We start from the raw sequence: 22,722 nt of genomic DNA, 5'->3' as shown, positions 1-22,722 counted from the left end.
TTCCCTCAACAGCTTTTCTGGGTTTTAAGAAGGTCCTGTGTTCTCTCCTTTCAAGGCACGTTCAGCCCCAGGACAAAAGCCTGAAGAATCCATGCCCTGCCTATTCCCCAAGTAAAGCTGCTACTGTGAAAACCAAGTCTGTGTTACCTGCGAAAGATGACCTGGAGCCGGAGCTGGCCCTAGCAGCCTACAACAGACCTCTGCTCTGCCAGGAAGAAGAGTGCTTAAATATTGATGCTCGAGAAGATGAGCAGCCAATGAAGGAGCCGGAACCTGCAAGCAAAAAGGAGCAGCTGTCAGTAAAAAAGCTGCGAGTTGTACTGTTTGCTTTGTGCTGCAACACTGAACAGGCTGCGGAGCACTTCCGAAATCCTCCGAGGCGGATCAAGCGCTGGCTACGAAGGTTTCAAGCTTTCCAAGAAGAGAACTTGGCGTCTCTGTCAGAGGGCAAGTACCTCAGCTTGGAGGCTGAAGAGAAACTAGCGGAATGGGTCCTCACACAGAGGGAGCAGCAGCTGCCCGTGAACGAGGAGACTCTCTTCCAGAAAGCCACCAAGATTGGCCGATCCCTCGAAGGTGGCTTCAAGATCTCCTACGAGTGGGCGGTGAGGTTCATGCTGCGGCACAACCTCAGCATGCATACGCGAAGGGCGGTGGCTCACCCTCTCCCCAAAGACGTAGAGGACAACGCCAGTTGCTTCATTGAGTTTGTGCAGCGCCAAATCCACACTCAAGACCTGCCTCTCTCCATGATTGCGGCCATCGACGAAATCTCTCTCTTCCTCGATGTGGAGGTGCTGAGCAGCGATGACCGCAAGGAGAATGCTTTGCAGACGGTGGGAACCGGGGAGCCCTGGTGCGACGTCGTCCTCACCATCCTCGCTGACGGAAGTGTTCTCCCAACGCTGGTCTTCTACAGGGGTCACGTACAGCAGCCCGCCAACGTGCCGGAATCTATCCTGTTGGAAGCGAAGGAGAACGGATACAGCGATGATGAAGTCATGGAGTTGTGGTCGTCCCGAGTGTGGCAGAAGCACACGGAGTGCCAGAACAGCAAGGGCATGCTCGTGCTGGATTGCCACCGAACGCACCTCTCGGAAGAAGTACTTTCCTTGCTGAGTGCGTCCAGCACTCTGCCGGCTGTTGTCCCCGCTGGCTGCAGCTCCAAAATCCAACCTCTAGATGTTTGTATAAAAAGGACTGTGAAAAATTTCTTGCATAAAAAGTGGAAAGAGCAAGCCAAGGAAATGGCGGACTCCACGTGCGACTCGGACATTCTTCTCCAGCTGGTTTTGTGCTGGCTGGCAGAGGTGCTGGAGGTCATCAGTGACTCTCCTGAACTTGTGCAGCAGTCCTTCCTGGTGGCCAGCGTGCTGCCCGGCCCGGACGGCACGGCCAACTCGCCCACGCGCAACGCCGACATGCAGGAGGAGCTGATCGCCTCCCTGGAGGAGCAGCTGAAGCTGAACGACGAGCAGCCGGAGGCGGCGGCGGCCGAGGGCCAGGATCGGACCCAGGCCGAGGAGTCTGCAGACCCGGAAATCCTCCATCAGCTGTTTGAAGGGGAGAGCGAGACTGAGTCGTTTTATGGCTTTGAAGACGCTGACTTGGATCTGATGGAAATCTGAGCACTGATCTGCGAACCGTGATCCAGAAAGGGTTATTTTTTAAATAAATGTTGGATGAGACCATTACACTTCCCTGTGGATTTGTGGGTTTAGGAAATTCGTAGGCGATCACTCAGATAAATAGCCATTTATGCTGTTCATTTATAAGTTTTGTGCTTTTTTAAAAGAAAAATCACTGTGTTGGTATTTTCTGAAAATATATTGTGGGTGAATATTTTTGCGTTTTCTTTACCTCACTGTATCATAGTTTTCTGTTTTTATTGTGCAGAAATGTTTTGAATTATACATTGTCAATGTGACCATTTCTAAAGAAAGGAAAAAATATGTAGCTAATGAACCAGTATATAAATCTTTTGTTGTCTTAACACAGATTTTTTTTTTAAATTTTTTTTAACACTTGACCCAGAGATTTAGGTTTCTGTGGAAAACTTAGATATGAGTTACTGCTTTAACGTGTGAACCTTCTATAATTGGCCACTAAGATTTGGGTTTGGTTTGGGTTTTTTGGTTTGGGTTTGGTTTTTTTGGTTTTTTTTTTTTTTTTTAAGAGTAATTATTTTGCTTGTGAAGTGGGAGGCGGGGTGAAAACACAAGCGAAAGCATTTTGCCTGTTCAATGCCAGCAATGCTTCTAAAACGCCGCAGCCAGGCTCGGGGTAGCACCGTCCCTGAGCCCTCGGTCCCTGGCAGGGTGCGGTGGTTCCTCTCCTCCCCCCGGCCCCCGCCTCGCTCCGCAGAGCTTCTGACCGCGGGTACGTGGGGAGGAGGAAGGCCGAGGCTGTCCTCATCTTCCTGGGCGCTAGGTGGGAGCCGAGACCGAACGGACCATTAAACATTGACCGTGAACTCCTCGTAGTTGATAAACCTGCTTTAACTGGTGGCATCAGACACTACGTTCCTTAGAATTAGAAATCCGATTTAATGCAACAAACTGTGACGTGCACAAAAAGAAGACGTTTGTTTTTATTTTTCACTGCCAGCTTAAATTTTTCTACAATTTGCATGTTTGAGGGTTTTTTAATTGTATGTATTACGGTATAAACGGAAAGCATTTTGACATACAGAATTTGAAGCACCTGCACCTTTCTGTTTCCATAGAGGTTTTGTGAACCTGCCCTATTACCGAAGGAAAGCAGGAGGCAGCATGTGCAGACCTGTAAATGGTTCATCTTTAAAATGTACATAAGTGGAACATTTAATAAAACCAGGGAAATGGATTTATAAACATGTGTTTTTATTACAAAGAACTATTTAACTCTTGTGGTATCATAATACTTAATATAAAGTGCATCACAGATCGCTCTGTGCCCGAGGCGAGCTGGGGCTGGGTGTCTCCAGGGCTGCACCCAGAGGCGTTGAGCATGGCCAGAGCTGGGGCAGTAATTAATCGTGTTTACATGTCGTTAACCATGAGGCAGAGTTCTGTCCCATCTGCAGCCCTGATGCACTGGGGGCTGTGGAACAACCTGCTCTCCCCAGTGAGATTTTTTTTTTTTTTAAATAAAAGCCTGAAAAATCATTAATAAAATACTCTCCTGAATAAACATTTTCACTGTTGTTTATTTTGGGTAGCAGTAATACTATTTACAAATTTGTTTTCTGTCAGGCTGACAGACCCTGATCAGGAGTACATGTAACACTGGTTTGTCACTCCTGCCTGCAGCCAGAGTCTCCTCTTTGATTTTTTTTCAGTACATCAGTGGATGTAGGAATGTAAATAGGGAGATCTTCATTATTCTAATTTCTATTAGGAACTAAAGAAATTAATCAACTGCCCCTTCCCTTCTCCCCTCTGTGCTTTCAGCTGGAGCATTAAACAGGCACTGTGAGCCGCAGGAGCAGCAGCACGGGGGTGTTTGTCAGAATGTGTAAATACGAGGGTGACACCGTGTCCGTCCCAGGCGCCTGGGCATCTCACCCTGGAAAAGCCGCTTTGCCTCCTGCTTCCCCCGCAGGCTCCAGCACCGTGCTGTTCCCCACCACGCTCCTCCAAAGCAGGAGAACCCATCCCGTTTTTCCATTGTTCTGTTTGCAAATACATCTTTACAGGTGTGTTTTCCTTCTGGCTGCAGGTGGCTTTTAAAGGGTGACTGGGGCTTTTTTACCTGCCCGGATCAGAATTGGTGGTTGTCTGGATTACAAGCGCCTGCAGGAGGAGGGTGGTGCGTGCTGCATGTACATCCAGATTGCCAAAACACCCCCAGACATTACAGACGCTGCCGTTCTGCAGATTTTTCATTTGTTGGGGCAAATCTTATGACTTGACCTGGTTCATCTCTGTCCGACTGCCAGGTTATGTGCCCCAGCCAAGAACAATAAACACCTTTTTTTTCCTCCCCTGCCCTTTTCCAGCAAAACTAAGGACCTGCAGCCACTGCTAACAGTCCCTGAAAGCAGTTCTGGGGCAGCCTAACCCAAGCACGCACACACACAGGCTTGTCTTAACAGGTTTATTTCCTTACCAAAACAAGGTGTATCAGGGCTTCAAAAGGAGTAACGGATTTACAGCACGTATAAAGGGTGATGACGATGACACAAGGGCCTGGGGCAGCTCTTCAAGATCACTCAAAGCCACTGCAAGAAGATGTTTTGATAAGGTCAGGACAACACGCAACTTCTGCACTAAAACTGGCGTTTTTTGCTTCATTGGGTGCTGCCCGTCAGTGACATCGGTCCCCAGGAAGCACCAAGGCAGCAAAGCAGACAGGACGTCACCAAAAGTAACGCCGTCAGGCTGCACGGGGAGCATGGCCAGCATGAGCCAGAGCCCGGAGCTGCTTCCCGTGGCGTGGCAGCCAGTGCTTCCTCCCCTGGCCACAGCCGCTCCCCCAGCTTCAAGAGTTTGGCTGTGACGGGGGAATGGAAGCGAAGCACGTGGCAGGGACGTTTTCCTGCAACAGCTGTGCATCACCCAGCCCTTCGATTTGCACCTTCGGGCTCTGCCCGGCGGCCAACGCACAGACCGGGAGCAATCCACGGCATTACCTGACGAGGTGCGCTATGTCCCAGTTGGCTTCCAGCGTCAGGGGCCCTTCCACCTCCACGCCTTTCTCTGTTGCAATCGCTACTTCATACTGAGGAGAGAAAACACGAGCAGCTCTCAGTAAAGCCCGGCCCTGGGAAAGTTCTAATCAGGAAGAGCCAGTAATAAGTTCTTCTCAAAATGAGTTTGTTTTAACACAGCTTTATAACAGGAACATTTGACTTTTTCCCCCAGTGGGCAGGTCACAAGACAGTAGCAGTAAACAGAAACATTTGCAAAGTGAAAAGGCTGCAGCCTCTGGATGCCAGTGCTGCAGGGAGGGCAGGAGGATCCTCGGATCTAAGGAAACCCCAGAGACGAGCATCGCTCCAACTCCAACAGCTCTCCTGGGGCTGCCACGCGCAAGGGGAGTCCAGAGGGCAGCTTTGCTAAAGGATCTCAAACACAGCCCAGCCGCCAGCTCAGAGGTACTGCCAGGTTTCCCCGGGTCAGAGACAGCAGATGAGCCGGGGTAAACGCCGGGACGTCGCCAGAGCCGGACACTTACCCTGTTGAATGACCGAGCATCTCTGTAATACAAAATCTTCATGCACCGCTCAATCAAGTCACGGGCCTCCTCCTTCGTCAGGCTGGGTTTCTTCTCCAAGACTTCTCTCATCAATGGCTGGGGAGAGAAAAAAAATAAAATCCAACAGCTCAATGGCTCGGTCACCCAGTGCTGAGGTTGTTCAGCAGCTGATCAAGAGCATACTCTACCTGAGCTAGGTACGCTCCGTAACCTGTAGCGAGTGTAGGGGCTTCGTAGGCCACGCCGAGCATGTCCACGTATCCTAGGAAGCTGAAGGGACAGATCTGTGAGCGTGGCGGGGAGGGACTCGGCTTTGGTGTTGCTACACCCAGCCAGAGACCTCTCTGAATCCCGCACCGCAAGCGGTAACCGTCACATGCTCCACATTGCCCATCCTCGCTCACCTCTCACCGTTGTAGTAGCCACCGATGACGACGGTGTTCCAGAGCGGGTTTATCTTGGACCTCCGGTTGTACATGACTCGTGTCAGCCAGGAGTGGATGGCTTTTGGACTGTAACTGTGACCATCTCCCAGCAGCTCCTCGTCGATTCTAATTTAGACAGAAATTTCACCCAACTAAGAAAAGCGGGAAACCACTCGGAGGGAGGAGAGAGCAGCAGCTGCATGGCCAGCAGGACAGAGCACCCTCCCGCAAATCCTCACAGGCCGTTACCAAACGAAACCTTACAAGCGGTGAAATAGAATAACTGAAACGGGTTCTGCACGGTGCTCAGCAAAGAATCTGTGGAAAACACTCATGCTGAAGGGACCGTCAGTGAACAAGGAGGGGTTTGTCCCTGCCCAGCGGACGCGTGCCATCACATCTCGGAGCAGCACGGCGAGGGACGCAGCCGCGGCAGCCCGGGACGGGGGAACTTACACCATCTGGTCGATGATCTGCTTGAGGTACTGGAAGTCGGCGTAGTCGCCGGACGCCCCCAGCATGGTGGTGTCGTTCACCTTCAGGAGCCTGGAGATGCCGCGGAAGCGGGCGAGGGAGCCGTAGGAGCCCATCATGTCCGCGGCGATGATCACCCCCCCGTCGAACTTCACTCCCAGCACCGAGGTGCCGGTCACCATCGGGCTCCTGCGGACCCAACGTCAGTGCGGCCGGGAGGCCCAGGGCCTGGGGGGGGGCCCTGAACCTCGGGGGAGGGGGGGGCCTGGGGGGGGCCCTGAACCTCGGGGCGGGGGGGGGGCCTGGGGGGGGCCCTGAACCTCGGGGGAGGGGGGGGGCCTGGGGGGGGCCCTGAGCCTCGGGGGGGGCCGGCTCTCCTGCAGCCCCATCCCCGCCATCCCGGCCCCTCGGCCCCCCCGGCCCCGCTCCCAGCCCCCCTCCCTTCCATCTCCCCACCTTCCACTCCAGCCCCCCCCCGCACCCCCCCAGCCCCGATCGCCTCGGCCCCTCCCGCACTCACAGCGTCCGGGTGAGGGGCAGGAGGCCGGCGGCGGGGCCGGGCCCGCCGGGAATGTAGGTCTGCCCCGGGGCCGGGCCCCCGGCCCAGAACGGCGGCGGCGCCCGCGCTCCCCCGACCTCCATCTTAGTCACGGTGCTGCCCGCGCTGCGCAGGCGCGGCGGAAGAGCGGCCGCTCCCGGCCGCCGTAGGCCGAGCCCACCCTGGGCGTGGCCCGAGCCAGCCGGGAAGGGAGGGCGGCGCCCGGCGCCATCTTGTGTGTGGCGGAACTCTCCTGCGTAGGCCCCGGGGGGGTCCCTCCGCTGTCCCTGAAGGATGAGAGGCCGCAGGGGCTCATCGCGGGGGCGGGAGGGGCTGGCGCCGGCCCCGCCGCACCGTGTCCAGGGGGCAGGCGGGGACGGGCGAGGCGGTTCAGGAGCACGGAGGTGCCGCTGCCCCGGACGGAGCTCCCTCCCCAAGATGGCGCCGCTCTGCTGGCCGTGCCCCACGTGCACGGAGGCGGGCCGTTAGCCGGAGGGGCGTGGTGGGGGGCGTGGCCGCGCGGGTCTGTCCCCGCCACGGGGCGGGGCTGGGCGCGGCGCGGGCCAATGGGCGGGGCGGGGGCGGGGCCCGGGCGAAGGTAACAGGTTGCGGTGGGCAGCGGCGGGAGCGGCGCCGGCGGCGGGCGGTGAGTGCGGGGGGGGACGGGGGGACCGGGGGGCTGCAGGGAATGGGGGGCTATGGGGGGCTGGAGGGACCGGGGGGCTGCAGGGAATGGGGGGCTATGGGGGGCTGCAGGGACCGGGCGGGAATGGGGGGCTGGAGGGACCGGGGGATCGGGGGGGAATGGGGGGCTATGGGGGGCTGCAGGGACCGGGGGGCTGCAGGGACCGGGGGATCGGGGGGGAATGGGGGGCTAAGGGGGGGATGGAGGGACCGGGGGGACCGGGGGACTGCAGGGACCGGGGGATCGGGGGGGAATGGGGGGCTGCAGGGACCGGGAGGAATGGGGGGCTATGGGGGGCTGCAGGGACCGGGGGGCTGGAGGGACCGGGGGGGCCGCTGTCCCGGGAGCGCGTCCTGCCCCACGGCAGCGCCCATAGGTGCCGGGGCTGTAGAAGCGGTTATCATCTCTGGTGTGTGCCCTGCCCCACGGCAGCGCCCATAGGTGCCGGGGCTATAGGAGGTGTCCTTTCCGCAGTGTGCCCTGCCCTATGGCAGCGCCTATAGGGGCCGGGGCCGTACGGGCTGCCCTTCCTGCGGTGTGCCCTGCCCCATGGCGGAACCGATAGGGCCTGGGCCGGTGGGGCTTTCCGTGCCGGGGGGAGCCTTGTCCTTGGCGTGTGCTCAGCCCATGGCAGCCCCCCCAGGGGCTCTTCCCCCCCAGGGTGTGACCTGCCCTATAGCAAACCCTATAGGGACCCCCAGGCTGCTCCCCCGGTGAGGGACCTGGGTTGTGCCTCTTCCACTGGCTCCCCTCCATCGGGATCCGCCGTCCCCTATAGCCCCTATAGGAACTGCCTTTACCTGCCGCCTGCGGAGCCTGCCCTCTCCCCAAGGGACCTGCGTTCCCTACGGAAGTTGTATCCGCAGGTGCTCCTGTCCTTCGCGCAGAGGTCCCGTGCAGGGACCCTATAGCATCCCTCTATAGGGGTGGCCGTCGCCGCTTCTCCTCGTTAGCATGGAGTTAATCGCCCCCTGCCTCGTCTCACCCGGAGCCGGGAGGGCGAGTTACACCCCGGGGTGGGGGGGAAAAGCCCTTTGGACCCGGTGGGTTCACCTGGCTGGGTGCTGCCCCGCCGTAACGCGGCACCTCCTGAAACTTTCATGCGTGGAGCTGCCCTACTTCCCCGGGCTCCCGGGCGGTATTTTTAGCAGCCTGTTTAAATAAGAAAGAAAAATCTAGGGCTTGGGTGTCATCCCTGCTGCCATCCGACTTAGTCGCTGCCTCGAGACTTATTTGCATCTCGAGGTCCGCGATGCTCCGGGTCTCGCTAACCCGTCCCCGTCCTCTGCCCCGTCGCAAGCTTTTGTTTGGGAGGGTGTTTGCGGCTTGCTCCCGGCCGCCTTTCCTCTCCCACCACCCCGACCAGTCGAGCTGGTTCGGAGCGAGCTGGGTTTTCCATCTCCAGCCAGGGAGATAAGGTGCCGTTGGCCGACGGAGCCCCTCGCCCGCTGCGACGCGGCCGCGTTGCGGCGTCTCCCCTCGGCAGCACCTTGTTTTGGGGCGGCAGCTGCAGCGTCGCCTTCGCTACCTGCCCCGGGGAAGGGGGATGAAGGTTTTGCCATCTCCGGGGGCTTTGTGTGCTGGTGTTCGCGCTGCCCGAGCCGGCCCTGGGGATCGTGGCGATGGGGGGGGACACACGGGGGGGTCCCCGGTTTGGGGTGAAACCAGGGCGTCCCAGCCCTGCAGCACCAGAGACCTGTTGGCCTTTGCGGATCCACGTTATGCCCCCGAGGCTCTTCCTCGCTCCCCGCCGGTGTCCCCCAGGAAATATTTATCCCCACGAGCGTGTGGATGAAAATAATTCTGGTTTCAAAGGCGTGGCTCGCTTGGAAACCAGTAAACCGACCTGATCGGTGCTGCGGTAAATGCGTTAGTGTGGCTTGTGCCGTGCCGGTGGTCTTGGGGCGCCGCGTTCGAGCGCTGCCCTGGGGGTGACGATGTTTGGTTTCGGGTCTGACCCCGGCGTTGGGGTCCCACAGGGGGGGAACGGGCCTTCGGTTTCCGAAACGGGGCCCTGGGAGCGGCAGGGAACGGGATTTTCCAGTATCTGGGTTGATGATTAACCTGAGGGCTCTGCCTGCGGCTGGGTTGGGATGGGAAGGAATTCGGCCCTTATCAGCTCCCGGGGGAGCCCCGGGGGACGTCGCCCGCCCCTCATCCCCCACAGACATCCCTCTCCAGCCCCCTGGCACGATGCCAGCACCCCGGCGTCACGGTGAGACCGTCCCTGTGGCGTGACGCAGGTGCCCTGGTTTCGGGTTCCTCCGACCCAGCCGGCAGCGCTCGGCTCACGTGCTCAGCTGAGGATTTATCGGGGTTTTGTGCTCCGGGGTTTGCGGGAGAGCAGGAATAGCCGGTCTCTGCCGGTGTCGGCGCGGGCTGGCCCGGTGACAGGCAGGGCACAGGCACGGCGTGTGCTGCCTGCGCCTGAAATCAGCCCCGGACTTTGGCCCCGAGCAAAACCAGGGCTGCGTACAAACCCGGCTGAGCACGCGGCGCTGCAGACGGGGCAGAGCTTTGGGGGAACCCTCCGTGGAAACAGCCTAAACCGTGCCGGGAGCCAAAAATCCAGGTGATGGGGGAGAAACGCCGGGTTTGCACATCTCTGCCGGCCCCTTCCCCGTGACGTCGGCCCAGGCACAAAGTGCTTTGGGATAAGCCGACGGCTTTTGCTCCCCGTGCTCGGGGGTGCGGCGGCCGCAGGACCCAACCTGCTCAGTTCGACCGAGGTGGCTCAGAGGTGGGCTCTGGCTTCAACACGAAACCGTGCCGGTTCCTTGCCGGGGTCCCGGCGTGCGACTGCCCGCGGTCAAATTACTGGCTGACCTTGATGGAGGAGGATCAGCCCGACCTGGCAGCCATCGTCTTTCCCACCTGGGTGTTTTCGGCATCGGACAGGAGCGGGGAGCCGGGGCGAACCGCGGTGACACAGAGCCCCGCTCGGCGTAGGAGCTTTTTCCAGCACCGCCTCCAAATTGCAAAACAACTTTCTGGGTTAACGTCGTCGGCACAAAGGGCTTATTGTGCCGCCGATCCGGGCGAGCGGAGCTGGCCGCCTGCCATCCCCGGCGCTGCCGGCCGGCAGCGTGATGCCGGAGGTGTGTGACCGCCGGCAAGAGACCTCTCCTGCCAGTTTGCCGCCTGCCCGCTCCTGCCAGCTCTGCTCTGTCCTTGGCCGGGCGCGGGACCCCCGCTGCCCGGTGCCACCGTCGCTGCCAGCCCGGCCTGGGGCAGCGCCGGGGGGTGCTGGAGCACAAGCGCGTGCCCCGGGGACAAGAACCATCCTGGTTTTAGCCCCAATTCTCCGTCCCTCCCGTGTCCCGGCTCCTTCCCTGCGGTTTCCAGTGAAATCCCCTCCCGGGGCTGTTTCCAGCCCGGGGCTGGGTGTTGTTCTCCCACGCAGGAATGCCGTCCGGCTCCAGCCCTTTATCTGCTAGCTGGAGCGCTTCCAGGAGGAGGGAGACATTCCTGGGAGATTACGGGCCGGGCCTCGCTCACCTGCTTCCTCCCGGCCCCCCCAAACACCCGGCTCCTGCCGCCGGGGTCCCCCAAAGCCGGGAGCGAAGCCGGTGCCTCGCAGACGGGTGTGAGAGAGCAGCTCTTCCCCTCCCCGGCCCCGTCCTGCGCCGGCTGGGTTGGAGCCCAGCGACGTCCCCAACCGCATCCGACCCCCCCAGTTATCCGCCACCTGCTTCCCGCTCGTGCCAGGGAGGGGACGGCGGGGGGGGGACGCAGAGCCGCGTCCTTTGCCGGTGGCGGTGACGCTGGCACAAGCCGGCGCTTTGCTCGGCGAGCCCCTGCCCCGCTGGCAATGCCGCAGGAGGACGCCGCGATGCCGTGCCGCCCCTCGCCGCCCATCCAAAGGTCTTCCCGAGGCGGGTGCTGCGCCCAGGGCTCGGCTCCCACCCCGATAGCGCTCGGGCCGAACCTCTCCCCACCTGGGCTCTGCCTCGTCGCGGCCGCACTTTGAACGCTGGCAGCAGTGGAAAATTCTGCGGTTTTGCTGCCGAAGCCGGTTCCCCCTCCCCTGCTCACCGCGGCGGGTCAGTGGCCGCCCTGCTCCTCCCAGAGCCCCCGTCCCCGCGGTTCGGGGGGGGGACGCGCTGCGGTGCCCGCAGGGACGGGACTGATGGGATTGGCTTTAGGGGCTCTCGCTGCGGGCGCCGGGCTTAGCGTGTATTTAGAGAGGCTGGTGTCCATTGCTGATCTCGTTAGCTGTACGCCGTGCAGGGATAACGAGCTCATGAGACGGGGGCTCTTCTCCCACCCCTGTTGCTGCCCTCGCCGCTGGGTCTGGGGCGGGATGCGGGAGACCCGAAGGGCTTGTTGGGACTCCGGCAAAATGCCGCCACCCCCCCGAGTTTGGCCGGGGGACGGGAGCAGACGGCGGTGGTGGGGAGCTGGCAGGGCCCGGGGAACCAAACGGCTCGTCCTTCCTGGCACTGCCCGGCACCCGCCGCTGCCTCCGGCCCACGCTGCTGCTCAGGGCCCGGCATCCCCCGTGCCTCCCGCCTTCTGTGGGGTCCCACGGCAGCGGGGCTCCGGCTCCGGCTTCTTCCCTGGGGTGGGCGCGGGAGGAGACGCGGGCTGGGGGTTGACACGAGGCCGTGGGAGATCCCGGCTGCGCCGGGCGTCCTGCTGCCTCGTCCGCGTTCGTGCTCCATCCCTGCCCGCTCCGGGCTGGGGCAGCTTCTGGGGCGATATCTGGACCTGAGCTGCAATGCTGGGGTTTGGGGTTTGCTGGTTTGTTTTTTCTCCGGGTGCAGGATGTGTTTAAGCACCCCGGCACGGGGTCCCCCTGCATCCCGGGGTCCCCTGGGACACCCTCCCGGGGACGCGGGCGCAGGCCGAGCACTCCCGCACCTCGCGTCGCTCCTGGCATCCCCTTTATTTACAGCCGAGAAAGGAGCCGCCGCTGCTTCCGGTGCTCGGGGGGGGCAAAAACCCGCTGCCGTGGGGTCGGGGGCTGATCTGGGGCTTTTCCGTCACTTAAACCCCCCCGGTGCCTATAGGGGAGCCCACCCTCCCGCCTCCGCCGCTTCTGCCGCTCTCCCGCCGGCCGGCATCGCCCTGGGTGCCGCCGGGACCGAGGGGGAGGGTTACATCACGCTGCTCCCAATATGTCACTGCTCATATCTGTCCCCTCCCCACGGGACACGGGCGGCTGCCCCGGCCGCGGGGACGGCGGGTGCTGGGGTGATGCTGAGGGACGCCGGCGCTCCGGTTGCAGCGAGGCTGCAGCGTTCCGCAGGCGCCCGGGAGGCAGCGGGAGCGAAGCTGGGCTGCGGAACCCAGCTGGGATCTCTGCAAACCCTCCGCATCCCCAAGTCCTGCCAAGGCTGAGCGGTGGGAGACGCGGTGAGGGTCCGGGCGCCGACGCTGTGCGTGGGGTGGGGGGGGGGGTTTTGCTCTCCCTGCCCTCCCCAGCGTCCCCCCTGGGAGCAGCCGGGCGATGCCGGTGCCGGCACAGCAAAGCCTTGTCCTCAGCCTGTCCTGGGGACGCTGCAGCGCTGGCACCGCCTGTCCTCCGGCACTGCCGGACCCTCGCCGAGCGCCGTCTCTGATCCAAGGATGACTCTGCCCTCCCTCTCCCCGCCCCCCCGCCCAGGACCGCGGTGCTGAGCCCCGGGGATGGAGTGGCCGGCGAACGCGGCGATGGCGGAGAAGCAGAGCCCCGTGGACTACGGCGTCCAGATCCGCTTCATCAACGACCTGCAGGAGCCCCGGAGACCCCCCAAGGCGCGGGGCAAGCCCGGCTCCTACGGGGTGGCCGTGCGGGTGCAGGGCATCGCCGGGCAGCCCTTCGTCGTCCTCAACAGCGGCGAGAAGGGCGGCGACTCCTTTGGGGTGCAGATCAAGAGTGAGGGCTCCTACCCGAACCCCCCCGCCGGCCCCCAGCCCTCCGGCTCCATCAGCTCTGACTCGGACCTGCCGGAAAACCCCTATGCGGGGCGGCAGCCCCGGCAAGGCTCGTCCTACAGCACCTCGGACGAGGAGGCAGGCGGCATCTCAGCGACCTCCCGGCACGAGCCCAAACCTCCGCCGGGCAAGCGGCCGCTCGGTGAGGAGCTGCGGAGGACGCAGTCCCACGGGGATCTGCTCGGTGCTGATGCGGAGGAACCCTTTGCCGCCAGCGCTCTCTGGGCCAGCGGCAGCCGGCACCACCGGGCTCTGGCCGGCGGCAAAAGCAGCAGCATGTTGAACATCGCACCGGAGCAGAGCAAAGCCTCCGGCTCAGAGGCCATGGCCAAGGACCCCTCCTTGGGCACGGAGGCCGCGGTGGCCGCCGGCGGCAGCGACGTGGACACCAAACCCCTCTCCTCGGTGGATTCGCTCATCAGCAAATTCGACGGGAAGGTGCAGCAGCGAGGCCGGACGGCCAGGAGGGGCCGGATCCCCTCGGAGGAGAGGAAACGCTCGCAGAGCCTGGACAGCCGCGTCTCCCACCACGACGTGCCGGATGCCAGGGAGCTGAGCAGTGCCCAGCGCCAGGCCGGTGCCATTCGCCCCCAGCCCTCGGTGCCCGCTGGCAGCCTGAGCCGGCCAAGCGTGGCCGGGGGGACGGAGATCGGGAGGACAAGGAGCCAGCGGGCAAACCGGGGTGCGGAGGAGCCCACGACTGAGCGGCTGCAGAGCAAAGCCCGGGCAGAGCTGCAGGTACCGGGGGGCCGGATCCTGATGGGGTCACAAGCTCCTGAACCGAGGGGGGAACCAGCACTCCGGCGGGCGCTGGCGTCCTCCGTAGCGGCGGGGTTTGTGGGGGGCCGTGGGGGGACTCGTGTCCTTGCCGGAACTGAGAGGTTTTTTTGTCCCTTGCGGCAGCTCAAATCCACCCCGGACCTGCTGCGGGACCAGCGGGAGGTCGCCCAGCCCGGCAGCAGCGAGCACCCCAAGGAGCTCATCTACGGCATCCTGAAGGAGGGGTGAGCCCCCCAAAGCCCCCCCAAATGCCCCCACTGCTCCCTGCCCCTTCCCAAAGCCCTGCTGGCTGCGGCTGGGATGCCGCGGGGTGCTTTGGGAGCGGGGGTGCCCCTGCAGCCGGCTGGTGCTCAGGATTTCGGGGGGAACGAGCGACGAAGCGCTGGGGGCGTTCCCACACCCCGGGCTCGGCCCTCGCCCCCCCCCCGTACCCAAACGCTTCTCCCCGCTCTGACACCCGCAGGAGCAGCGAGAGCGAAATCTCCCTGAGGAGGAAAACTGCCCGGCTGCTCGAGAAGATGCAGGAGCTGGCGGTGAGTCAGGGCCGTCCCGGTGCTGCTCCCCGCTGCAGGGGGGGTGACCGGTCCCCGAGACCCCCAGGGGCTCTGCCTGCCTTGTGCCGTGTCCCGGCATGCCAGGGACGGGACCCGGTGGGGCACGGCTGACAGGGGCATCCTGGAGCCCCGAGCCCACCGAGTGAGCCCGGGGGGGTCTTCCCAGGGTCCTGCCAAGGACGCGGCATGTCCCCAGCCCCAGCACAGGGACCTGGCCAGGAAGGTGGAGGAGCTGCAGGAGAAGCTCGACGAGGAGACCAAGGCGAGGCCAGGCAGAAGGCTGGGGGGGCCGGGGGGGCCGGGGGATGGCGGTTTATATCCCTGGGGAGGGGGGAAGCGCGATGGATCCAGGCGCTGAGCCCCCTTCGCTTGGGCACCCAGGCAAGACCAAATTTTCTCCCGGTCTGTTTTACGCCCCGGCAGGGTGTCTCAGGGATGCCGGGGGTGCAGGCGTCTTTCCTGTCCCCACCAGAGCTGGGGGGGGACGGGGGGGGGATGCTGGGGAGGGGGCCGGGGCCACTTTGTCCCCAGGAGGGGATGTAACCGGTGTCCCCCCTCCTGCAGCTCCGCCAGAAGCTGGAGCTGAGCAGGGAGCCGGGCAGGAGCAGCTCTGCTCGGGCCGTGGAAGCCCGGCTGCGGGAGGCCGAAGGGGAGAGCCAGCGGCTGCGGGGGGCCCTGGACAAGAAAACCCAGGAGCTGCAGAGGAGTTTGCAAGAGTAGGAGCCGCCCCCGGGGGCTGCGGCCGCGACACCCAACGCGCCAGGGCTGGGGAGGCTGAGGGAGGGCGGTGGGAGGGGGCCGAGGGCTGGGGGAGCGCAGGGCGGGTGGCCGTCGCCCCCACCGTCCCCGTCCCCTTTGCCGCGCCGGGACGAGCCGCCCGCTGGTGTAGCTGCTCGTGGGTGGGTGCCGCAGCCGCGGCCCCTCGGGGTGCAGATGTGGCCGGGGTCTCAAGGCGGAGCAGGTCTGAGGGTCCCCGCGCTCCCCGCCAGGCTGCGCGAGGTGAAAACGGCCAAGGAGCAGGCGGAGACCCGGCTGGGCGACTGCGAGGAGCGGCTGCTGGCAACACACCGAGAGCTCGACCGCCTGCGCGAGGGCTCCGGCACGTCCCCGGACGGCGAAGCCTTGTACAAGGTATGGTGACCGTCGCACCGGGGGTGTGAGCGTCCCCCTCCGTCACCTCTCTGCCACCGAGCCCGGCTGTCCCCTTTGCCCAGGAGCTGCTGGAGGCCCGGGAGGAGCTGGAGGAGGCCCTGAGCTCCAGACAGCGGCAGGAGGAGCAGCTCCGGCTGCGGGAGCGGGAGCTGACGGCGCTGAAGGGAGCCCTCAAGGAGGAGGTGGCCAGCCACGACAAGGAGCTCGACCGCGTCCGGCAGCAGTACCAGAGCGACATGGAGCAGCTGCGGCGCAGCATGGAGGGCGTCTCACAGGTCCGGCCCTGAGCGGGGCTGCTGGGGAGGGACGGGGTCTTGCTCAGAATTCCCCCTTTAAACGGTCCTGAGCTGGAAATGGGGTTTGTGTCCTGCCCTAAACTCACCCCATCGGCTCTCGCTGCCCCAGGACGGAGGTGCTGGGGAGGGGGGGGAGCAGAGCCAGTTTGCGGAGGGGTGGGGGCTCCCCGGGGCCCTGCGTGGGTTCCCTGGGCCGGTTGCGTGGGCATTAACCGGGGCAGGACCTCAGCGTCGTTGGAGCATCCTGTGAGGATGCCGCTCTGCGAGCGAGCGCTCAACGCTTCGCTCCAGGATCAGGCCAACCTGGAGTCGGAGAAGCAGAAGATCAGCGCTGTGGTGAGGAACCTGCAGCGGGAGCTGGAGGAGAGCGCGGAGGAGACGGGGCACTGGCGGGACATGTTCCAGAAGAACAAGGATGAGCTCCGCGCCACCAAGCAGGAGTAAGTGCCGGGGCTGCGGCTGAGCCCAGGGCATGAGCAGCTTTTGGGGAGGTCCAGCCACTCGCGACCATCCAGCATCTTTGCTCCAAACCCTGTTAAAACAGGTCGGGAGCTGGGATGGGGCTGGCCCTCCTCTTCCTCCCTTGGGCATGTGGGGAGGAAGGCGATGGGCGAGCCAGGTGCTGCTGTCCGAGCACGCCAGGGCCTGGGAACGGGGGCGCGGGATGCGAGGATGGGTTTGGATGGCCTCATCCTGCCCCTCTCCAGGCTGCTGCAGGTGAAGATGGAACGGGAAGAGTTTGAGGAGGAGCTGCGGGAGCTGCAGGAGCGCTTCGCGGCCGCCCGGGAGGAGGCAGACCAGGCGCGGAGCAGCGCGGTGGACCCCGGCGAGCTGGAGGCACTGAGGAAGGTGGGTGACGAGGGAGGAGTCGCCGGGGACAATGTCCAGCACCAAGGGTCCCTGACGCCCCGTCCCCTCCGTCCCAGGAGCTGCGGCAGGCGCGGGAGGCGCAGCGGGAGCTTTCGGCGGAGAAGCGGACACAGGAGGAGCTGCTGCGGCAGCGGGAGCGGGAGCTGGCGGCGCTGAAAGGCACCATGCAGGAGGAGGCGTCCAGCCGCGATGGGGAGCTGGAGCGGTACCGCAGAGACCTGCAGCAGCTCCAGGACGAGCGGGATGAGGCCGCCAAGGTGAGTGTGGGGGACGGGGTTTGCTCCCCACCAGCCGTCCCAAGGGCTGCAAGCCCAAACTGCCCCCCGAAGCCCCCCCGAAGGCTCAGCAGCTGGTCCCAGGTCCACCCCGCGCCGTGGCCGCATTGCAGGCAAAGGCTTCCCTGGAGAGCGTGCGGGAGGCTTCGGAGCAGGCGAGGAAGACCCTTGAGTCCAGCCTGCAGGAGGTGCAGGAGCAGAACGATGACCTGAGGAGGAAGGTCCTGGGGATGGAGACGCAGCTGAAGGAGTACGAGCGCTTGGGCGAGAACTGGGAGGGCTCCCAGGCACGGCTCAAGGAGAAGGTCACCAAACTGGAGGTACTGGGGCTGCGGCCGCTCCTGAGCTGCCCTGAGCTGTTTCCCAGCCACGGGAAGGAGTTTGAAGAGCCCCGTCCTCGCAGGCAGAGCGCAGGCAGATGGAGGAGTCGCTGGGTGAAGCCACAGAGCGGGAGCAGGAGCTGCTGATGGCCAAGCGGTCGCTGGAGACCCGCCTGGAGGAGGTGCAGCGGAGCCTGGCCCGGCTGACGCAGGAGCACCAGGAGCTGAGCGCATCCTACCAGGATGAGCAGCGGCAGAAGGAGCAGCTCAAGCGCGCAAAGAGCGAGCTGGAGGAGCAGAAGCGCCTGCTGGACCGCACCACCGAGAAGCTGAACAAAGAGGTTGGGCCACCCGCTCCCTTGGCACTCCCAGGACCCCCCGTCCCGTGGGGCATCGTGTGCCGCGACACCCGGTCGCTGTGCCGTGGGATGGAGATCTCCCCTCGCTGGGTTAGGGGAGGGATCCGGGACATCGGGCACAGATCCGGTTTCCCTGCTGAGCCAGTTGGGACCGATCCTTCCCTGATGTCCCGGGAGACTCCGTGAACCCCCACCGTCCCCAGGGATCAGTGTCCTGGGGCCGTGCTGTCCCCTGCTCTTCCCCAAGCGGCTCCGGCAAGAGCCCAGTGCCTGCGCAGAGTCCGGGCTCATCCAGGCTGCTCTGGCAGGGCTCACACCCCTCGCCGTGATGCTCCTGAGCCCGTGGGGCAGAAACGTCCCCCCCCAGCCCCACGGCCACGGGTATCTTCTCCCACCTTGAGCCCCATCAGCTCAGGACGGGGTGCGTAAGGCTGGTCCCCGGCTCCTGAGCCGTCCCCGCTCTGCTGCAGCTGGCGCAGATGACGGAGGAGTCGCACAGCTCGCTGGCCGTGCTGAAGTCGCAGCTGGAGGAGTTCAAGGAGAAGTCGCGGAAGGAGATCACGGACTCCCAAAAACAAGCCAAGGATCGGGGCGCCGAGGTGGAAAAGATGCAGTTCAGCGTGGGGCGGCTGCAGGACGAGGTACGGCGAGCGCTGGCAGGTTGTGGGTCCCCACGCCGCCCTCTCCGTCCCTCCGTGGGGAGCCTCGGGACGTGTCTCACGTGGGGACGCCTCTTCCCTCCGCACCGCAGGTCGCCCGGCTGAAGCAAGCGCTGCAGGACAGCCAGGCGGAGCGGGAGAGCGTGCTGCTGGATAAGGAGGTGCTGCTCCAGCGCCTGCACAACCTTGAGCAGGAGATGGAGACCAAGAAGCGCTCCCAGGACGATCGCTCGCGGCACACCAAGGCGCTGGAGGTGGGGAGCGCTGCGCAGCACCCCAAAACCGCTCGCCCCGTTGCTGCAGTGCTGTGTGCTAACAGCAAGGGGCAGAGCTCACCCAGCCATCCTCCATCCCGCAGCCAAAGAGGAGTTACGCAGCCCGGCAGCACTGGGAGGGGGGGTGTGCTTTTGCTAATATTAATATTTATTAATTGCCAGCGCAGCCAGCTTTGTTTCGGTTCCGTCCGGCATTGCCCGGCGGCTCGGCTTGCCGCAGGCTGTTGCTCTGCAGGTTATTCGCCCCCAACGGGGCAATGGGTGCACGGGGGTCTGCGCAGCATCAAGCTGCCGTGTCTCATATCCGAGCGTCTCCCTTCTACCTCCCGGGCTGCGTCGGAGCCTTCCGGACCGGTTGGGTTTTGCTGGGCTGGAAGCGCTGGAGCGAACCCCTCCCTGCAGCATCCCAGCTCGCCGGCCCCGGCTGGCCCCAGCCCCCCCTGCCCGTGGGGACCCCGAGGCCCTTCTGACCCCCCTGGTCCCATCTCCTTGCAGGAGAAGTCCAAGCGCCTGGAGGTGGAGCTGGACGAGGAGAGGACCACGGTGGAGCTGCTGACGGAGAGGGTCAACCGGAGCAGAGACCAGGTAGGGCAGGCGGTGCCGCCCCGAACCCGGCTGGTGCCGCAGCAGAGCCCCCGGCACCGGCCAAATAGTGCTGGATAACTCGGATCCTCGGAGTTATATCCTCCTCCGGAGCTGCTCACCAGAGTTAAAACCCCATTAATGAGTCGTTAGCGAGCAGCCCGGAGCCTGCCATCACTCTAAACGCAATCGGGATGCCAGTGTCTGAAAAGCTGGTTTGGGCACAAATAGGAATTATATGGTGCAAAAAAACCCCAAACCAAACCAAACCCAGAAATCCCCTGAAATGACGGATCAGGTTTGTGTTTGTGCAGGAAGTTGGGGTTAAATTATGCCGGGCTCCGGGCTCTCCCCTCCCTCCTAACCCGCCTGCTTATTACCTTCAAAGCCGGAGGTGGTGTTGGAGCTCTGTGAGCGGGTGGCAGCTGCCTGCCGAGCCTCCCGGGATCCGGCGCTGGGTTTTACCGGGACCGGCAGCTCCTCCGCTCACAGCCCCTCTCCCTCCTGCCCCACCGGGATCCGGCAACTTTTTATATCAAGTCCCATTTCCTTCGCTTTAAAAGCTGCGCGTTTCGCCTCGGCCAACCTGAAGGAGGCCCCTGGGGCGGTTCTGGTTTTGCTCCATTGGTGGATCAAACCCATTCCTGCCCCTGGCACAGCCGCGCTGCCGTGCCCCGCGGTGCCGGGCAGAGCCAGGAGTGCAGCCAGGTCCCCAAATCCCAGTTCAACCAGTTTAAACCCTCCAGTGGAAAATTGCAGCCCTTGTCTCTGGGCCACTCGCCAGAACGGCAGTAACTGATTTAGGAAGGAACCAAAATCCTCTTGTCGGGGGGTTTTGGTGTCACCGATACCGGCTGTGTGCCGTGGGACCGCCACCGTGCAGCTGTTGGGTGGACCGAGTCCACCCGTGTTTTGTGGCACCGGTGTCAGGGGCAGAAATTGCGGTGGCCCCGATCTCTTGCCGAGCGAACGTTGCGGCGGAGGACGTGGCAAAACCAACCGGTGCCGTGTCCTTGTCCCCAGATCGACCAGCTGCGGGCAGAGCTGCTGCAGGAACGCTCCTGCCGGCAGGACCTGGAGTGCGACAAGGTCTCACTGGAGAGGCAGGTACGGCTGTGCCGCGTCCAGCCCGCGGCCCTGGGGCCAGCCGGAGGGCAGCCGGACCCCTTGTGCCGTGAGCGGTGCAGGGCAAAGTGTCCCGGTGCAGCCTCGGGAGAGGGACCATGCTTCCCTGGCACTTTTCCTGCCGTAAACCCATTCCTCTTCCTCCCTGCGCTGGATCCGGCCCGTCCCAGCCGCCCCATGGCGCAGCCCTGGCTGGAGCATCCTTGGAGCCGCCTGGCATCTCCCCGGGGCGGCGTTCCCGCGGGACCCCCCTGCCAGCCTGCCCGGGCTTGTGCTCCAAACCCTTCGTTACCTAACCCCGAGCTGGCTCGTAACGAGATGATGGATGGGAACTAAGCTCCCCGAGCTGTTCTTGTTCCCGGTGCGGAACTGCCGCTGCCAAGAAAAACACGGGGCTCCTACTGCTGACACCGCAGGGCCCGGCCCGGCGGCACCCACCATCGTTACCGCTGCTCGGTTGACGAAGCCGGGGCGATGCCGCTGTGCGGGACGGGGAGAGGAGCTGGGTTTGTGGTGCTTGGGGGGATTTTTTGGCCAACGAGGGTGTTTAAGAGCAGCAAGTGGGGAGCCAGGGGATGCTGGGCAGCATGGGGCCGGCGGGGGCTCTTGCACCTCGTGGTTCCCGGCACATCCCGGTCTCGCCTCGTGCCCTGGCTGGTGCCAGCACAGCTAATTGCCGTTATATAACCCGGCTCGTTACGTCTCCTCCTTGGGAAAGGCTTTCTGGGCCCTGACTCACCGCCGGGATTTACATAAGCGAGGCTCTGAGCCTTTCCCACCCGCTTTGGGAGCCCCGCGGGGGGTGACGGGGACGACTTTGGGGTTTTGTTGGTTTGGTTTGGTTTCCCCCTGCAGAACAAGGAGCTGAAGAGCCGCCTGGCCAGCTCGGAGGGGCTGCAGAAACCCAGCAGCAACGTCTCGCAGCTGGAGGCGCGGGTGGAGGAGCTGCAGGACAAGCTGCAGGCGGAGGAAAGGTACCGGCCGTGGAGACCCCCGCCACGGGGGGGGTGCCATCGCTCTCACCGGGTGCCGGCCCGGCTCGCCCACGACCCCTTGGTTTGCCGTAGGGAGAAGAGCGTCCTGCAGTCCTCCAACCGCAAGCTGGAGAGGAAGGTGAAGGAGCTGACCATCCAGATCGACGACGAGCGGCAGCACGTCAGCGACCAGAAGGACCAGGTGGGTGGCAGACGGGACCCCTCGGGGGGGTCAAGTGGCATCGGGACCCACCTCAGGCACCCTTGGGTGCTTGCCCCGCACCGGTCGTCCTCATCCCGTGGGAACTGCCCTGTCTCCCTGCAGCTGAGCCTCCGGGTGAAGGCCCTGAAGCGTCAAGTGGACGAGGCGGAGGAGGAGATCGAGCGGCTGGAGGGCGCCCGCAAGAAGGCGCAGCGGGAGCTGGAGGAGCAGCACGAGCTCAACGAGCAGCTGCAGAACCGCATCAAGGCGCTGGAGAAGGAGGCTTGGTACGGGACGCCGGGCTGGCGGGGGTCCCAGCCCCGTCGCCGGGCTGGCGGGGGGTCCCAGCCCCGTCCCTGAGCGAGGACCGACCCCTCTTCTCCCTCCCCAGGCGCAAAGCCGCCCGCTCGGCCGTCGATTCCTCCCTGCAAGACGACCAGCTCAGCTCGGACGAGGAGTTCGACAGCGCCTACGGGCCGTCCTCCATCGCCTCGCTGCTCAACGAGGCCAACCTGCAGACCAGCTCCTGCTGACGCCCGCCCGGAGCGGAGCCGTGTCCCGAGAGCCGGGCGAGGGACCAGCCGCTGCTGCTCGCTGCAAAAACTCTTCTACTACCACCGCCGTGAAGGAAGGTGCCGCTCAAGAGGCGGTGGGATGGGGAACCCCCCCGCCGGAGGTCTCGCCTCTGCGTCTTCATACGGGTCTCAGGGTGCGTTTGCACCGTGGCTTTTTGCCGGGGAGGGAGCTGCTCACCACAGCCGGTGTCCCCCTTGGTGACGGGGTGCTGCCGGGACCCCATGGCCCTGGGGACAAGACACGGCGCCGGGGGCTCAGGCTCCCTTGGGGGCAGCCGGGGGGGGGAGCGGGGGGCACCCATGGCTCTGGCCACCCTGGTTTATTTTTATATGCAACTGCCCTTTGTCCCCCCGCTGCCCTTGTCCTCTCCAAGTGCTAATTTAAATAAAACTGAGCATTTTAACGCCTGCGGCTCGTCATCCATCCGGGGCACGGCACAGACTCCGGCACACGGGGCTGCAGGGCACCAGGCTCCTGCCCGGCTCGGGGAACGCAGCTCCTTCC

At 63.8% G+C, this 22,722-nt stretch overlaps 3 protein-coding genes across 10 annotated transcripts in view; 2 read left to right on the top strand and 1 right to left on the bottom strand.

Moving 5' to 3' along the window:
- POGZ (pogo transposable element derived with ZNF domain) overlaps nt 1–2,852 on the top strand; it is a 37,392-nt gene extending 34,540 nt beyond the window's left edge. For all 8 annotated transcript variants that reach the window (XM_075737361.1, XM_075737364.1, XM_075737367.1 and 5 more), the window contains one exon: nt 56–2,852. In XM_075737361.1, the coding sequence (XP_075593476.1) occupies nt 56–1,628 (1,573 nt within the window). In that variant the 3' untranslated portion in view covers nt 1,629–2,852. The remainder of the gene's footprint in view (nt 1–55) is intronic.
- Nucleotides 2,853–4,063: 1,211 nt separating this feature from the next.
- Nucleotides 4,064–6,759, bottom strand: PSMB4 (proteasome 20S subunit beta 4). Its single transcript, XM_075737396.1, has 7 exons — nt 6,598–6,759; nt 6,060–6,266; nt 5,583–5,729; nt 5,367–5,448; nt 5,158–5,274; nt 4,613–4,701; nt 4,064–4,201 (listed from the first exon to the last, which is right to left on the bottom strand). Exons 1-7 carry the CDS (start codon nt 6,717–6,719, stop codon nt 4,189–4,191), a joined length of 777 nt encoding a protein of 258 aa, XP_075593511.1. The 5' UTR covers nt 6,720–6,759; the 3' UTR covers nt 4,064–4,188.
- A 5,943-nt stretch (nt 6,760–12,702) lies between these two features.
- On the top strand, nt 12,703–22,482 carry CGN (cingulin). Its single transcript, XM_075737368.1, has 20 exons — nt 12,703–13,957; nt 14,123–14,223; nt 14,463–14,532; nt 14,720–14,815; nt 15,118–15,269; nt 15,543–15,684; nt 15,768–15,980; nt 16,293–16,441; nt 16,709–16,850; nt 16,928–17,128; nt 17,260–17,466; nt 17,550–17,807; nt 18,296–18,466; nt 18,577–18,738; nt 19,255–19,344; nt 20,365–20,448; nt 21,322–21,440; nt 21,534–21,642; nt 21,766–21,929; nt 22,034–22,482. Exons 1-20 carry the CDS (start codon nt 12,932–12,934, stop codon nt 22,173–22,175), a joined length of 3,798 nt encoding a protein of 1,265 aa, XP_075593483.1. The 5' UTR covers nt 12,703–12,931; the 3' UTR covers nt 22,176–22,482.
- Nucleotides 22,483–22,722: the final 240 nt, after the last annotated feature.

Source organism: Balearica regulorum, chromosome 28, assembly GCF_011004875.1.
Source record: "Balearica regulorum gibbericeps isolate bBalReg1 chromosome 28, bBalReg1.pri, whole genome shotgun sequence".
In the NCBI taxonomy this organism is placed as follows: Eukaryota; Metazoa; Chordata; class Aves; order Gruiformes; family Gruidae; genus Balearica; species Balearica regulorum.
Note: the sequence above shows the minus strand (reverse complement) of the source record. Positions and strands in the feature narration are given on the sequence as shown.

Coding starts and splice junctions, on each gene's coding strand:
- PSMB4 (XM_075737396.1), bottom strand. CDS start 6,719: ATGGAGGTCGGGGGAGCGCGGGCGCCGCCGCCGTTCTGGGCCGGGGGC. Junction 5,730..6,059: donor CAGATCATCGACCAGATGGT/GTAAGTTCCCCC, acceptor TGTCTAAATTAG/AATCGACGAGGAGCTGCTGG. Junction 5,449..5,582: donor GGCTACTACAACGGTGAGAG/GTGAGCGAGGAT, acceptor CTGTCCCTTCAG/CTTCCTAGGATACGTGGACA.
- CGN (XM_075737368.1), top strand. CDS start 12,932: ATGGAGTGGCCGGCGAACGCGGCGATGGCGGAGAAGCAGAGCCCCGTG. Junction 13,958..14,122: donor AAGCCCGGGCAGAGCTGCAG/GTACCGGGGGGC, acceptor CCCTTGCGGCAG/CTCAAATCCACCCCGGACCT. Junction 20,449..21,321: donor AGGTCTCACTGGAGAGGCAG/GTACGGCTGTGC, acceptor TTCCCCCTGCAG/AACAAGGAGCTGAAGAGCCG.